This window comes from Cryptomeria japonica, chromosome 6 (genome assembly GCF_030272615.1).
Source record: "Cryptomeria japonica chromosome 6, Sugi_1.0, whole genome shotgun sequence".
Lineage (NCBI taxonomy): Eukaryota > Viridiplantae > Streptophyta > Pinopsida > Cupressales > Cupressaceae > Cryptomeria > Cryptomeria japonica.
In genome coordinates, this window is record NC_081410.1 from 591,211,651 (window position 1) to 591,226,088 (window position 14,438).

Sequence of the window (14,438 nt, forward strand, 5' to 3'; positions counted from 1 at the left end):
TTGCCAGTACAACAAGAGATTAATCCAAGACCAAGGCTTCAAGTGAAGGGATTCAGGATCAAGGGTAGGTGAAATTGATCAAATTAGATAAGATGATGCAATTTGGGAATATCTCCCACCATCATCTCATTCATCACAAGCTTGGAAATGTTGAGTATCAAGAGATATTTCTTGAATCACAAACTCTTCTTTGCGATGATCTACAAGGTGTAGCTGAGGTGGCGCTTAGCCATCACCAACCCAATCACATCATTCCAAGTCAAGGCGTCCAGATTCAATGCACTTGACTTATCCAACGAGGATGAGTACCACATGTGGAGGCACAAAGTTCAATGTACCTAACCTCATCACTCATTGGTCAACATTCAAGGAAGGACATGTGCCCTATTTATTGTAATCAAATCATTGTTCAAGCATTAAATGTTATGTAATGGGTGTAACAAACCCTAATTAGGGTTTTTATCTTGTAATCTTGGCCATTGATTTGGATTTGATCATGGCCTTTCATTTGTAAAGGGGAGTCTATATAAGGCTTACTCTCCTCACTTGTAAAGGTTAATAGAAGAGACATTAGATATCAAGTAGGTTGATCATTAGTAGTTAGAGTAGGAGAAGGCAAAAATTGTTATCAAGCATGTAAATAAACATACTTTTCATTGAATTCATGGTGAATGGTGGTGTTTCTTTTGCATATTGTATGATTTCTTGTTGTATCCTCATGCTATATGAAGTTCATTGATTGTGATGGAGTAATGTATGGATGTTGATAGTTCCTTGATTCATACTATTTGTGGTTGGATGATTTTCAATTATAGTGCATAGTTAGCCTAAACATCAATATGTGCTAAGTTCAATTGTGGATATGTTTATTCAAGTTGTGCTTGTGTATTGGGTATTGGGATGAACGTTCATGATATGAAAACCTTTCATTTACCTTGGAAGATTGCATCGGTTTTGTGTAGTTGTTGGCAATATGGTGAAGCAAAGCTCGGCTTAAGGAATGTGTCCATCCAAGCGTGATCTAGTGCTATCATTGATCTTAAGAGTAAATTAGATTAGCTTTCTTAACCCTCAATCCCTTTTTCTATTTGTTTTCTAAGTTAAGTGAATTTCCATGTTCCAGTAGCATTCAAGCAAGAGTTCAAGTACAAATGTAAGCCCCCCTTGTGCTTCCAGCAATATCACATCAAACCATTGAGTTATCCACATGTCAAGACTTGACATTTGGAACCTTGGAGTCACCTCAAGTGATCACTTAGTTCAGCATTTGAGATTTTGTTCAAGAGAGGATAAGATACCTTGGTATTTTATTCTGTGTATTAAGTGCATAAAAACACATCAGTAGAACCATATCACATAGAAATGGGTACATCATAGTATATGAAGTATCAAAAGGGAGGAAGCTAATATATGGATTTTAATAGTTTGAAGAAGCATTATGGTCTCATAATACCAATATTTTGACATCTAGGGTGACCCTAGCAAGCAACGCACACAAAGAACAAAGGGATAAATATAGACATCTATCTTAACGTGAAACTAAAAATCTAGGGGCCTTAGTTTGTGGAAACAAAAATGAATTGAAAATATTCTCAAGAAGAAAAGGTTGAGCAACAAATTGAGCTTGGATAATGCACTAAGGAATAGCTCATTTATAATGAATTTTACATTAGAGGATGATAGATTGTACCCTATCATCACACATCCATTCAATGGACCCTAAATGAAGGTTTCCTATTAGTGAGTTTGATAATTGCTTTGAGAAGATATAGTTTTAAGGAATATTTGACAATTGCTTTTGTAAGTTTTGATTCTTGAAATGAGAAAGCATGCCATACCCCTTACAAAATTATGATTGAGAATTGCTATTTAGATCAATATATGTTGTTGTAAACTAAACTTCCAAGATATAATGAGTTGTAATCTCCAATAGTCCACCATTGTCAAAAAATTGTAACTTGAAGAGAGTGTCCTTGGAATTGCAAACAATCATAAAATTAGTTTTGTTAAGGTTAACCACTAACTAATGAAGCTCATAAAAGAAAACATGAGCATTTGACTAGTTTCTACAAACTCATAGTAGAATGATTGAGGATGTCACCATTGGCAAAAAGTAGCACAACAATGTTCAGTTTCCTATCTAAGTTCAGGTGGCAAGCCCAAGGTTCAGTGTCGAACCTGGTAACCCTGATACCATATGTAATAGCCAAAAATTCTAAAATAGATAATGAATTAACTTTTTTAAATTTAAGAAAATGAATTAACTTTTCTTAAATTTAAGAAAATAAATTCATGTATAACATGTTCAGCTGAATTTGAAACCGTTTAAAACTGACATAGTTGTAATTAACTAACCATTTCAGTAGAAAGGAAACATTAACTAACATCTTTCAATATAAAGAAAAGAGAGAAAGAGTTAAAGAGTTTGCAGAGTTTAATCTTTCCGATGATAGAGATTTTCACAATACATTAGGGAGAGGGAGAGCATCATCAAGGGCTTTTCTGCCCAACCACGGACCTAAGTCCCCTATGCTGCTTCCTATTGGAATGGCCTAACCCTTCACAAGGAAAGTAGATAGAAGATGGAACAAATGCCAATGAGCCTTTGAGCCTGGTGTTTAGAATCTACACTTATTAACTGTTCATACACTATAGTTACTGTTGTAACATTTTCACACACCGCCCCATTGCAAATGGGGACCCCTTCTTTTCGCTGAATAAACCAAGTCTTTTGTGGTTAGTGTCATCTCCCAACCCTAAGGAATGAGTTGTAAGGTCTTGTCGGTTTGGATTTTGATCTTTGAAAGTAATGAAATGACTAAGTAGGGAATGAATTCTTAAGGAATATATAGCCTAGACAAGATACAGTCTTAATATTATCAAGTCAAGAATTGGGTTTTTGGGGAAATGCATTGTGCTTATTGCTTTATCATTCGAACTTTACATTTTGCTAACTATGAACTTGATTGATACTTGTACTTCACAATGTTTCCTTGTCTTTTTTCAGGAAAATTGTGGGGAGCAAGACTTTTGATGTTGAGAAGGGGACACCATTGAGTGGATGATATCATCATCCAAGGAAGAGATTACAATGATAGAACAAAGAATGCATGTGTAGTGGAATGGAATGATGGATATTTGGCTAAGTGCCAGTATAACCCTGAGAATTGATATGAAGAAATGAAAGAGAAACAACCAAATTTTTGCTGTCTGCAAGTGTTTTGGAGAAATTTAGCTAAGTTTGGAAGCATGTATCGTCTATTTTAAGGTTTTTATCCTTCATACTTAGAAATGAGGTTAGTAGCCTAGGGCATTGTGAAATCTGAGCAAAGCATTGAAAAGAGAACCCTTCAAGGAACCTACCAATGAAATTTGAGTGATTTGTGAGGACTTACTATTTTTAGTAAGTTTCACGGCAGCTCGAATTGGCCTAATTTTGCGTTTAAACAACTATTTTTAGTAAGTCTATTTTTAGTGTAACTGTGTCTCGATTTGCCCTAATTTGGTGTTTGGAAGAACTTATTATTTTTAGTAAGTTTATTTTTGGAAAGTCTATCTTTGGCAACTGGCAAAGCATTGATGGTAGAGTGTTCCTGAATATCCAATTCTATATTCGGAAAAGTTGAAGAGAAGGCAGGTGATTAAATTGTGGCTGTTTGGAAATCCTCCTCGAGAAGGACAGGGCATGGAAAATCTATTCTTTGGCGCAATTCCCAAGGACAAGAGGAATCTTCCAAAGTTCAAAAAAATCCTTCACCTCGCTCAAAATGCACAAGATTTAAAAGAGTGGGTGCAATCCTCATGAAGTGGAGGTATTTTTGAAAACTTGGAAATTCCTCCATGACCCCCAGAATGCACCCATCCTCTCTCCTTGGCTGGAAATCCCAAGGCAAGGAGAATTTTCCTTGTAGGAGGAAATTCCTCCTTGACCTCCCAAATGTACCCAGGTAGGTTCCTGGGGTGCAAAATCCAAGAGGAAGATTTTTTCCTCAGACCCAAATTCCTTCCTTTAGGACAAAATTCTTGGAAATCGTGTAAAATTGGCTAAGTGTTGGAAATTTTTTCCTCCTGACTCCCAGACATGTCGGGATTCTTGGAAAGTGAAAAAATGGTTAAGTATCAAAGAATTCCTCCAAGTCCAGAATGCGCCCAGGCACTCTCATAGCATGGAAATGATAGAATTTTACCAAGTGAGAAAAATCCTTAAAGTCATCTAGAATGCGCCCAAGCCAGGAGAATTCTTCACTAGAAGAGAATTGGCGCCCAAGCACTCAAAATTCCTCCTATACCTTAGGAATGCACCCACCTCCAGGAAGGGAAGAAATGATAAATTTTGTTAAGTGTTGACAAATCCTCCTCTAGGATTGATATGTCCTAAAGGATTCCTCAGAAATGTGGAAACTCAAAATTTGACTAAGTATGGGGAAATTCCTTCTCCAAGCTCCAAATGCACCCATCTCCAAAATGGTAGGAAATGAAAAAAATTGACTAAGTGTTAGAGAAATTCCTTCTCCAAGCTTCAAGTGCGCCCAACTTCATGAGGTCATGGAATGATTGAAAATTGTCTAAGTATGAAAAATTTCCTCCTATCCTTCTAGGATGCGCTCAAGTACTCAAGACATGGAAATTTGGCTAAGGCATTGAAAATTCCTTCCACCTGTCTCATATGCGCCCAAGGTGGTGAAATGAAACGAGGCATGGAAATTAATGCGTAAGGTGGCATTTGGCAAGTCAAAGGACGAAAAGGGGGCATCAAAGTTTCATCTCTCCCGTTCAAGGGCATCATTACAAGGAAGTTCAAAAAGCATAAAGGAATTCTAGTTCTAGAGAATGCCAGTTCAAAGACCTTAAGATTCAAGCAAGTACAAATGAGAAGAATTTACATCTTGAGTTTCCTTCAGAAATCCAAGATCCCAACAAGGAGGAAGAATTCCAGTTTGAAAAGTCGAGGAGGACATTCAAACTCCAAACATCTAGTTCAAGGCATTCAAGGTTCAAGACTTCAAAGATCAAAGTTCAAGTGCAAATGGAGAACGAAGAATTTCTTTCGGAAATCCAAAATCAAAAGTGAGAAGGAAAAGACTCAAGGAATGACAGTCGTTGACAAGGAAAGATATTCCAAGAAGGTGAATTCCCGAACCCAATTACGTGGAAAGGAGAAAATGATCAAGGATGGATAATTTTAGAAGAGTTGATTTAAGTTAGAACCTTGGTCCAGATGATGCAATTTGGGAATATAGTCCATCACAATCAGTCAAAATTGAATATTCTTAATGATGAGTCACTGGGTCCACATGGCGTCCAACATGCTAAGGTGGTGCCTCGTCACCTTCTCCTGCCAATCACGTGTTTCCGAACTGTCATGACCCGATTCATTGCATTTGACGCCAAAGAGAGGGATAGTGGGCATGCTATTCTTAGTAATGAGCTATTAAATGCTTAGTCGGTGTGCTATTCTAAGTGATGGGCTATTAAATGCTTAGTGGGCATGATGCATCATTAATTGCCAGGCCCACTTCTTTGTACCCTTGGGGATTATTTTTGGTCAAACCCTAATTAGGTTTTTGCATGCTGTAATTTTGGCCCTTGATTTCAAATCAATCTTGGCTGTTCATTTGTGGGAGGATCTCTATATAAGGCCCTGCCTTCTCATTTGTAATTCATTAGAAGCAAAGAGCTCTTGCTTCTTAGAGTAGAAGTAGGGTAGGAGAAGGAGAAAACATTGTTGTAGGACTTGGAGAAATAAAATTTGATTTCATTGAAGATATGGTGGATTCATGTTTATTTCAACTTGTTGCATGGTGTTCTTCCAATTTCTCAATTGTTAGATAAGTGTTTTTGATTTCAATGGAGAATGTAATGGTGTTTGATGAATTTCCATGGTTCATACTTTTTGCATCTTGATGATTATAAGTTGCAGTGTAAAGTTAGCCCGAGCCACTAAATTTGTGCTAAGTTCGATTGTGGATAGTCTTTGGATTGTGCAGTTTTGGGTATTCAAATCCACTTTCTTGATGTGAAAATCCTTTAGCATCCTTGGAAGATTGCACCGGTTCTTGTGGAGTTGTAGTTGATCTTGGCGAAGCAGAACTTGGTTTATTTGGAATTCCTCCATTAGAGGACTATCCCTTGATATCATTGTCCTTGGGAGTAGAATAGATTCTCTAACCCTTTCCCCTTTAATTTCAGTTCATTTTAGTTGTGTCCGTTCGAAGAAGAAGCATCACGAGATTGCAATATTCGATGAAGAAGTTCTGTTGAAATTTGAGCAGATTGTATAAGTAGGTAGTTTTAAATTTTATTTAAACTTGATTTCAGTTTGATATCAATTCAACTATGCAAGGTACGAATCCAATTAGCAGAATGTCTGTTGAATTTGCTGTGTGTGAAGATCACGAATTAATGTGCGTATATATCACAATTTAGATGAGATCCGATCTGTCACAATATATACGATATGCAGGGTTTATATGTATAGCACGATCTCTAATGATAATAGATTGCTGTATAATATTGACCTCCTTCAGGTTGATGGTAATTACGAATTGCAGTGTTCACGTATTGCTGTATGTAATTCAGTGTATGTATATTATCGATCTGCTAATATTGATTTCCCACGAACTGCTTGCTTATTATATCGTTCACCTTATTGCCATTCAAAAGAAATGTATCATATTCATATATGATACCCGAAGACAACTTAATAAGTCGTGACTCTATATGAAGAGTCACGATGGCAATTGGATGCAAAACCGATTCATAACTGTAATCGGGTTTACATTCAACCGATTCAATTATGATCGGTTATGCATAATAAACTTAACCAACACGTAACAAGTCCGATATGATAAATCGATTACAAGTCAATGCAATAACAAATATGATTAAACCGATCATAGTCAACCCTTGATTATATAATGTAAGTAGATAATCAGATATATACGACTGGAGTAAATATGACATGGCAAACGGTAATCACAATTGATCTGAAGTTAAAATACGAATCATGTTTAACTGAACAAGTAAATTGAATAACCAAATGTCTAAGGCTGATAGGCCAATTAGACATTTGGATAGCTAGGTTGGTCAATGGAGTCCCACCGTAGCTATAATATCTTCAACAAGTTCAAGCCAGCATTGCAGAAGAAGTGAAAGAATGATCCAAACGCAAGTCCCTTTGTTTACCAGCATATTACATCAAGCCAAACAAGCTCATATCCAACATAAAGTCGCAAGTTCGCAGTAGGAACCTTGGAGTCGCCTCTATTATCTTCACAATCTTAGCATACGAGGGGTCTTTTCTCAAGAGACGATGGAGTGTCCTTTGGAAACTTTATTTTGTGTTGGTGTGGTCACAAAACACCCATCAACAGGTACCTCCTAACTTGCATGACACTTTGGCTAGTAGTTCATCTGACTTTTATGAACTGACGGATGCATGCAAACTGCTGCGCCACCTTGGCCAAGGTTTTCATAATTAGCATGTTGAGTGCTGTCCATGTTCACCACCCTTACTTGACTTACTTAGAGAAGGTTGCGTACTTGCAACTAACTCATGGGTCCAACTGACCATCATAAGACTTATTCCAAATGGTTTTGGGTTAAACTCTGAATATGGAGAGACTATCCAATGCTCTTCTAAGCATGGTGATATCTTAATCATACTAGAGTTGGATTTTTGTCGGATAAAACAACTACTCAAGGTACTCATAACTGATCAAAGATTGACTTACTACCACAGGCGTTACATGGTTTAACCTGGCAGTGTTAACCTAAGACACGGTCAGCCTTGACAACATTCACCAAGAATTAACAAAAATAGCTCAATCAATACAGGATTTGGCCCAAAATAAAATCAACAAGGAAATGATAAGCCAGATTAACAAGAAATACGCTTTCCTCAAATGAGTTCAACCAAGTGTTACAGAACAGAACGATTAAGTTACATGGTCCATTCGTGCTCCATAATAACAAGTAAACAGATGCATAAACTTCATAGCTCAGTTATCAAGCACGTAGGTCTTCCTAACAGCAATGCTATTAATTAGCAGGCTGATAGGAATTCCCTGCCATTACAATGCTAAATGACAATATTTCACAACAGCAATAAGCAAATTAGAAGTATTCAACAAATCTGATTCATCAAAAGCTACGTCTAAACAGCATGCATCCATATTCCATTTATAACGATCACAAAATAATAGCAATGATATTTTCAGATCATTCAAGAACAGAGACAGTAATATATTTGATGCCTGAGAATCGACAGTGAAGGAGTGCGAGCTCCAAGACTCTTGTCAAGCTTGACTCAATCGGCTTGACACTAAGCAAATAGCAAGCTACCCAAAAATAATTCTTGTTCAGCCAAGGAACGATAATGCCACCCAATAACTCCAATCTCCTAGCAACATGATACAGAAAGCATAAAAGATTTATGCAGAGCACAATACAAAATCGCAAATGAACAAGATGACAATAACCCCCCAAAATGTATTCGAATGCCATATTAATAATCATCATATTTTCTATCGAAATGCTATCTCAGTGAGCTAGCACCAACATCTTCAACATAACGTCCAACAGTTACAAGAAAGCCTTCGTCACCAAGATGGTGGCCACCATGACCAAGGTTGGTGGTCTTAAAACGTAGTGCAAGATAATAATGCGATACTTAACATAATACTCACATCTAACGCAAAAATGGATATAGTCATATCCATACACGTATCTATGTACGTGTGTGTGGGTATGGATATATCTCTAAATACATAAATCCATAAAAATGCCTTTGAAGGCAATCAAGAATATATATATATATATATATATATATACCACAATCAACTAAGAGAAAGAGAGACATTAACAAGATAACCACCACATCAAGAGCATCAGTAGGGTGATATGGACCTTACTCTACCAAGACCGAGATGCTCAAAGTGTACGTTTGATTAACCGGACCTAGGTTTCATTGGCAATGCCCATTTCTAATATCTGTGACCCTCTCCTTGATGATACTCTCCCTCCTTCTTGAGGGTAGTGCATATCTTGCATCTACTTGGTTGCATGAAAAGAAATCAGTTAGTCAATCTTAACCATAATAACTTATAAAGATGAAATATCAATTTCCAAAACTGCTTCCTCAAACAATTCCTACTCATTAAGAGTTTTCATCCACATGAGAAAATAAATATTAAACCTTGATTAACTGATCACAATAACATATTAGGCATAATTTTAAAGTCAGGAAAGAGGGATGTAACACTCTCTCTCTTGGATTGGACTGCTTTCACCGCAATTTGCATTTGTAGCCGACTTAGTGGGATCATTCCTTGTCCCTCATTTTGGCCGACCTAATTGATGTTTTGAGGTCTTGCGGATGGTATATACTATATATAGAAGATCAAATCAATTGCGAGAAGTGCGGATTAGAGTGGATCGAGGAAGATGCACATTTGAGGCAATTAAAGTGTGTGGTGAAAGTATTGGAGCTTGATTGTCAAATGGTTGCTTGAGGCAGTGAGTCAAGAGCAACTACATTTTAGGGAGGTTGTTGGATGCAGTGATGCTGAAGGCTTGTTCATTGTAACTCATATTTTCATGTATCTTGCTTGGAGATAGCGACTCTGCTCAACAAGTCTTTTGTATCTTGCTTTGAGGTAGTGAACCTCATCTTGCAAGTCTTTTCGGGAGCAACGAGCTTCCCTGGGTAGTGAGCCCTGAAACAAATATTGTAATACTTGCTCATATAGTGTGAGTTAACTCTCATTGTGGTTTTTCCCTTCTTGGATTTTACACATAAATATGGTGTTATCTTGTACATGTGTGCTCATTGCTTTATCTTTCATTGTTGTTGATCAGCTTAATGGTTACAATTCATAGGCACCAACCTATTGGAGACACCAACCTGCACAATTTGTTGGCACCAACCTATTGGAGGCACCAACCTACTCAAAATCTATACCAATATCTACTTCAAATCTGCTCTTGCAACTGCCTTATGATTGCTCAATGACTGATCCAAAAGCTGCTCCAATTTTTGCTTCTAATCAGACACAAGGTCTGCTCCAAATCTGATCCAACTCCTGCACAGGATCTTTTCCAAAAGTGCTTCTATGCTGCTCATAGATCTGCCCTTTCTCTTCCTTTATATCTGTTCTAAATCTCTTTTATACCTCTGCAATATCTTCTTCTTATATCAGCATAGTCTTCTTTTATATTTGTATAAATTTACCTTCACAAATCTCTTTATGCTTCATATATCTGCCCTTTCTCTTCCTTTGTATCTGCTCTAATTCTCTTTTATATCTTCTTCGTATATCAGCATAGTCTTCTAATATATCTGTATAAAACTAACTTCACAAATCTCTTGATGCTTCATATATCTGCCCTTTATCTTTCGGATCTGCATATAACCTTTTTAAATGTGCATGTTGATGCTCATATATCAGCTGGTGTATCTGATTTATCTTTTCACGTAATACTTGCACACATGTAATGTCTCCGATTTTAGCCTTTTGGCTAAAAGAAGTAATAAGGCTTATAAAGTCATTAAAATAAATTAATTATTAAAAAGTGACTTTATATTTAATTAAAAGTGACTAAAGTATAAAAATAAAATAATAATAAAGTCACTTAATAAAATAAATGAAGTGTACGTACCCTCTTCTAGAAGGTGTCTCATGACGGGTTATGAAAAAAGATAAATAGAAGAGGGTGTTTGAAGAGAAGGAGACTTAGATTGGAGATTTGGATATGATGAAATGACTGATGCGTGGCATTGGTTGAGTCTCTGAGGATGCAAACCTTCAGTAGATTTGAGAGAAGGGCTGGACGAAACCCTAGTTCTTCATTTTGGGAGTAGGTTCATGACGGAATCTACATTAGTACCTGTATGCGGGAAAAGATACGTCTACAGTACCTACATTGTGAAGTCTTCTTTTGAAGAAAAAATTAAAGCTGAGAGAGAAAGACATTGCAGTCTTTCTTACTGTGCTTATTGAGGATTTGTTGCAGTCATCATGAATATCTTGAAGAATTTTCAGAGAATGGCAATTTGGTGTTTGATTCAATTTATTTGTGAAGCAGATCAGATGCAAGTCGTGGGCTTGTAAGACCTTCGATTTTGGGCTAGTAATACATATGATAGCTTGGAGACCTCTTAAGGTTAAGGGCGCTTTCATCTAGAGAAGAATCCGTTTGGTTTGGAGGGACACAAGTCTGCAGATTACACCAAGTTATCAGTCCGCCTACCATAACAGCAGGGGTGACACCCCAGTTGGAATGATTTGGCACATATCTTGGGCATTTGCCTTCCAAATTCCATATACAGCAAGGTGATTCATTCCTACACCTCGCCGATCATTTTGCAAGAATATTGAGGAGGATTCGGCTGCATTATTCATGATCTTTAGTTCACACTATACAGCAGCAAGACGGCTTCAGAGGTGATTCAGTTTGGGGTTACGTTGGAGGTTCATTGACTTGGGATACTACTTGCTTCTGCACATCGCTTGATACCAGGTTCATTTGCAAGTTAATTTCCCTTGTAATGCATGAGTTTGGTTGCAGTCTGAATGTCCTCAGAAAAACTGAGAACTGATCATTTATGACAGTCCATAATGTTCATGAAATGTTTTTTTTAAACTGTCAATGTAATGTTCATTGGTCTATCATATGCAATAAGAATAAGGGAGTTTTGGATTGTATCTCATTATGCTATTCTTCAAATTAGTTTGAGGACGCATGATAAGTGTTTGTCAAAATGCCTATGATCTGAAATGTATCTCCGAGTCTAGAATTTATTGTTTGGTTGATAACGCATGTCTAAATCTGAGAGAAACTTATCAGCAGCTTATATGATTGTAAAATTAGAGACACTCTCGCAAATATTCCTTGTTTTTCAATCATTTATAGACAAGGGATATTACAACACACTTATATCTTCTTCATAAAATCTACCTTAAATATGTTCTTATTCACATGTTCTCATCTTCTATCTTTTACATATATTTTTACTTAACATTTCTCAGATCTTGTAAAATTCCCTTGAATCTGTTTGTCAATCTGAACGAACTTCAAATGATATTTCCTATTCTCTTATATCGTCTAAGTCCAAATTTATCTCCCATTTATACACTTCAAGAGGGGCCAATCTGACTTTTCAAAAGAGGCGACCTCTTTCCAAGGGAGACGTCTTTGAGTAAAGTAATAAACTGTTAAATCATATCTCTTGATGTGTTTTGTCTTTATATGGGGGCCCTTCCATACAGTGGGTCTGCCTCTTAACAATTTTAATTTGCTTTATTTAAACCTCTTAGAACTGTTTTGATCTCTTTTTAAAGTCTGCTTTTGCTCATTTCTCTCTTAGTCAGCCTTGAAGAATTATATTCTAATTGCTACCTTAATAATAGGAAATACTACTTATTAATTATCGCTGCTCCTCAAACTATATTCGCTGCTCCTCTATCGCTGCCTTTTGTGAATTAATATCAATCTTATTTACTTTATTGCCGACTTCACTAATTATTTGTGGTTCATATAATCATTGCTGTTCATTGTCTTCTAGTTGCTGTATCATGGTTCAGGTGTCATGATTATAATGTTTGCTTCCTTTTAATCGCTGCTTCCTTTACTGCTTTTTCATTTCCTTTGCGGATTATAATGTCTGCTTCCTCTTCATATATATTTATTCTGTACAAAAATCATTTAACCAAAAAAACTAAATTTCATAATCTTTAGTGACTTTCAATACTAATGTCTCTTTTTCTTCTGCACTCCTTTTTCATTCATGGGTTAATCTTCTTCTATCAATGACAATTATATTAACAATTTTCGATCTATGAATTACTTGACATCAATGACAAATCTTGTCCACACATCAATACTAATATGCTTAGACAATGAAATCCTCTTTGACATCAATGACAACTAATCCAACAGATACTTTGATTTCCTTTACCAAAGAAACCGTTACCTTGATTTGTTCTATATAATGGTGGACCACTTCAACCTTATAAAATCTATTGTTATATCAAACAGAGTGGCATTTCTAATCAAAGTAGAAAACATTTTTAAATGTGTTCCCTGCAACCAACAAATCCCCTTCTAAAAATTAACTTATGGCATCGTTTAGAGCACACAACTGTTATTCCCATTAATAGAGCATTCAGCTTCATTATTAGCTTTGTTCTACAAATGATGAGTCCCACGCAACTTACAGGTACCCTAAGTGTCCCAACAAATAACCAGCCATAGATAGACCATGATTGCTTTACAAGGCACCATCGAAGTACAACTTTTGCCCTCTAAATGGACTTTACATTTCTCCTTCCTTCTATTATTCTTAGGAACAGCTACTTCATTAATGAGACCTATTTGGCTATATGACTTTTAGTTTGATAGTTGATTTCTTTGATATCCTGCCATATAATATGGTAACATGAGGCTTGACTAAGAGAGTCACTCGGGTTTAGAATTTGGACTTGAGGTTGGACCAAGCAAGCAGCATGGTTTTGGAATTTGGTACAGGAAAATGTTTTATTGTAAAGCTTATATTATGTGGTCAAGATTATATTCTCAGAAATTGCCAAATATATCTAACTATTTCATAACTAATATTTTTTTAGTAAATTTTTATCTCTGTCTTATACAATCATTATATTTTGAATAACAATGTTTGTCTTATGCAGGAGTTGTCATGAGTGTGTAGAAAACTTTAGAGGATGTTGTTCGACCCCATGCACAAGTGCTCCTAGGCTTAGACCCATCTTACGTGATGGTCACCGTTATGAGCGTTGGCATGTATATCGTGACTCAAAACATTAAACATAACATGTACAAGAAGTATTAATTAATTAATTATTATTATGGCTGTTTCAAATAAGTTAAGGTTCTCCCTTGGTCACTGTTAAGTGAGGTGTATTTTGATACTTTAAGTTATATTTAATTTCTTGTTGGTAATTTCACCTTCAAGCAAATATATAACTCAATATAATGAACTTGTAAAAATAATTTACATCCATAATAGTGGTGTTCTCCTAAAAGTCAGCTTGTTCTTGGTTTATCATCATTTCTTTTCTGAAAAATGAATAGAAAGTAGCATTTTGTTATTATGTTTGTGCAAGGGGTGTGTTTTAGATATATGATGCATCCTCACCTTGATCCTTCAACAAATTTGATGTGTTTTTGAATATTTGGTATATTTGTTTTGTTTGTCATAAGAGTATTGCACAACCTTTTAATGGTTGATATATTATTAAATGTTTAGTGATCTCCTTTTATTTTATCAAGATAACTAACACTATTCATATAATTTTATATAATATATTACATCATTACATCAATGTAGGAACATTAATATGAAAGTGCATAAGTGATGAGACAGTTTATGATTGGACAAAATGGTGTCTAACTCACTCAACATTATAAGTTATCTAATG

The 14,438-nt window shown here is 36.0% G+C and overlaps 1 protein-coding gene across 5 annotated transcripts in view; it reads left to right on the forward strand.

Annotated features, from left to right (window-relative positions):
- LOC131031479 (rhodanese-like domain-containing protein 8, chloroplastic) overlaps positions 1 to 14,111 on the forward strand; it is a 131,108-nt gene extending 116,997 nt beyond the window's left edge. For all 5 annotated transcript variants that reach the window (XM_057962604.2, XM_057962601.2, XM_057962603.2 and 2 more), the window contains one exon: positions 13,689 to 14,111. In XM_057962604.2, coding sequence (XP_057818587.1) covers positions 13,689 to 13,824 — 136 coding nt within the window. In that variant the 3' untranslated portion in view covers positions 13,825 to 14,111. The remainder of the gene's footprint in view (positions 1 to 13,688) is intronic.
- The last annotated feature ends 327 nt before the right edge of the window (positions 14,112 to 14,438 follow it).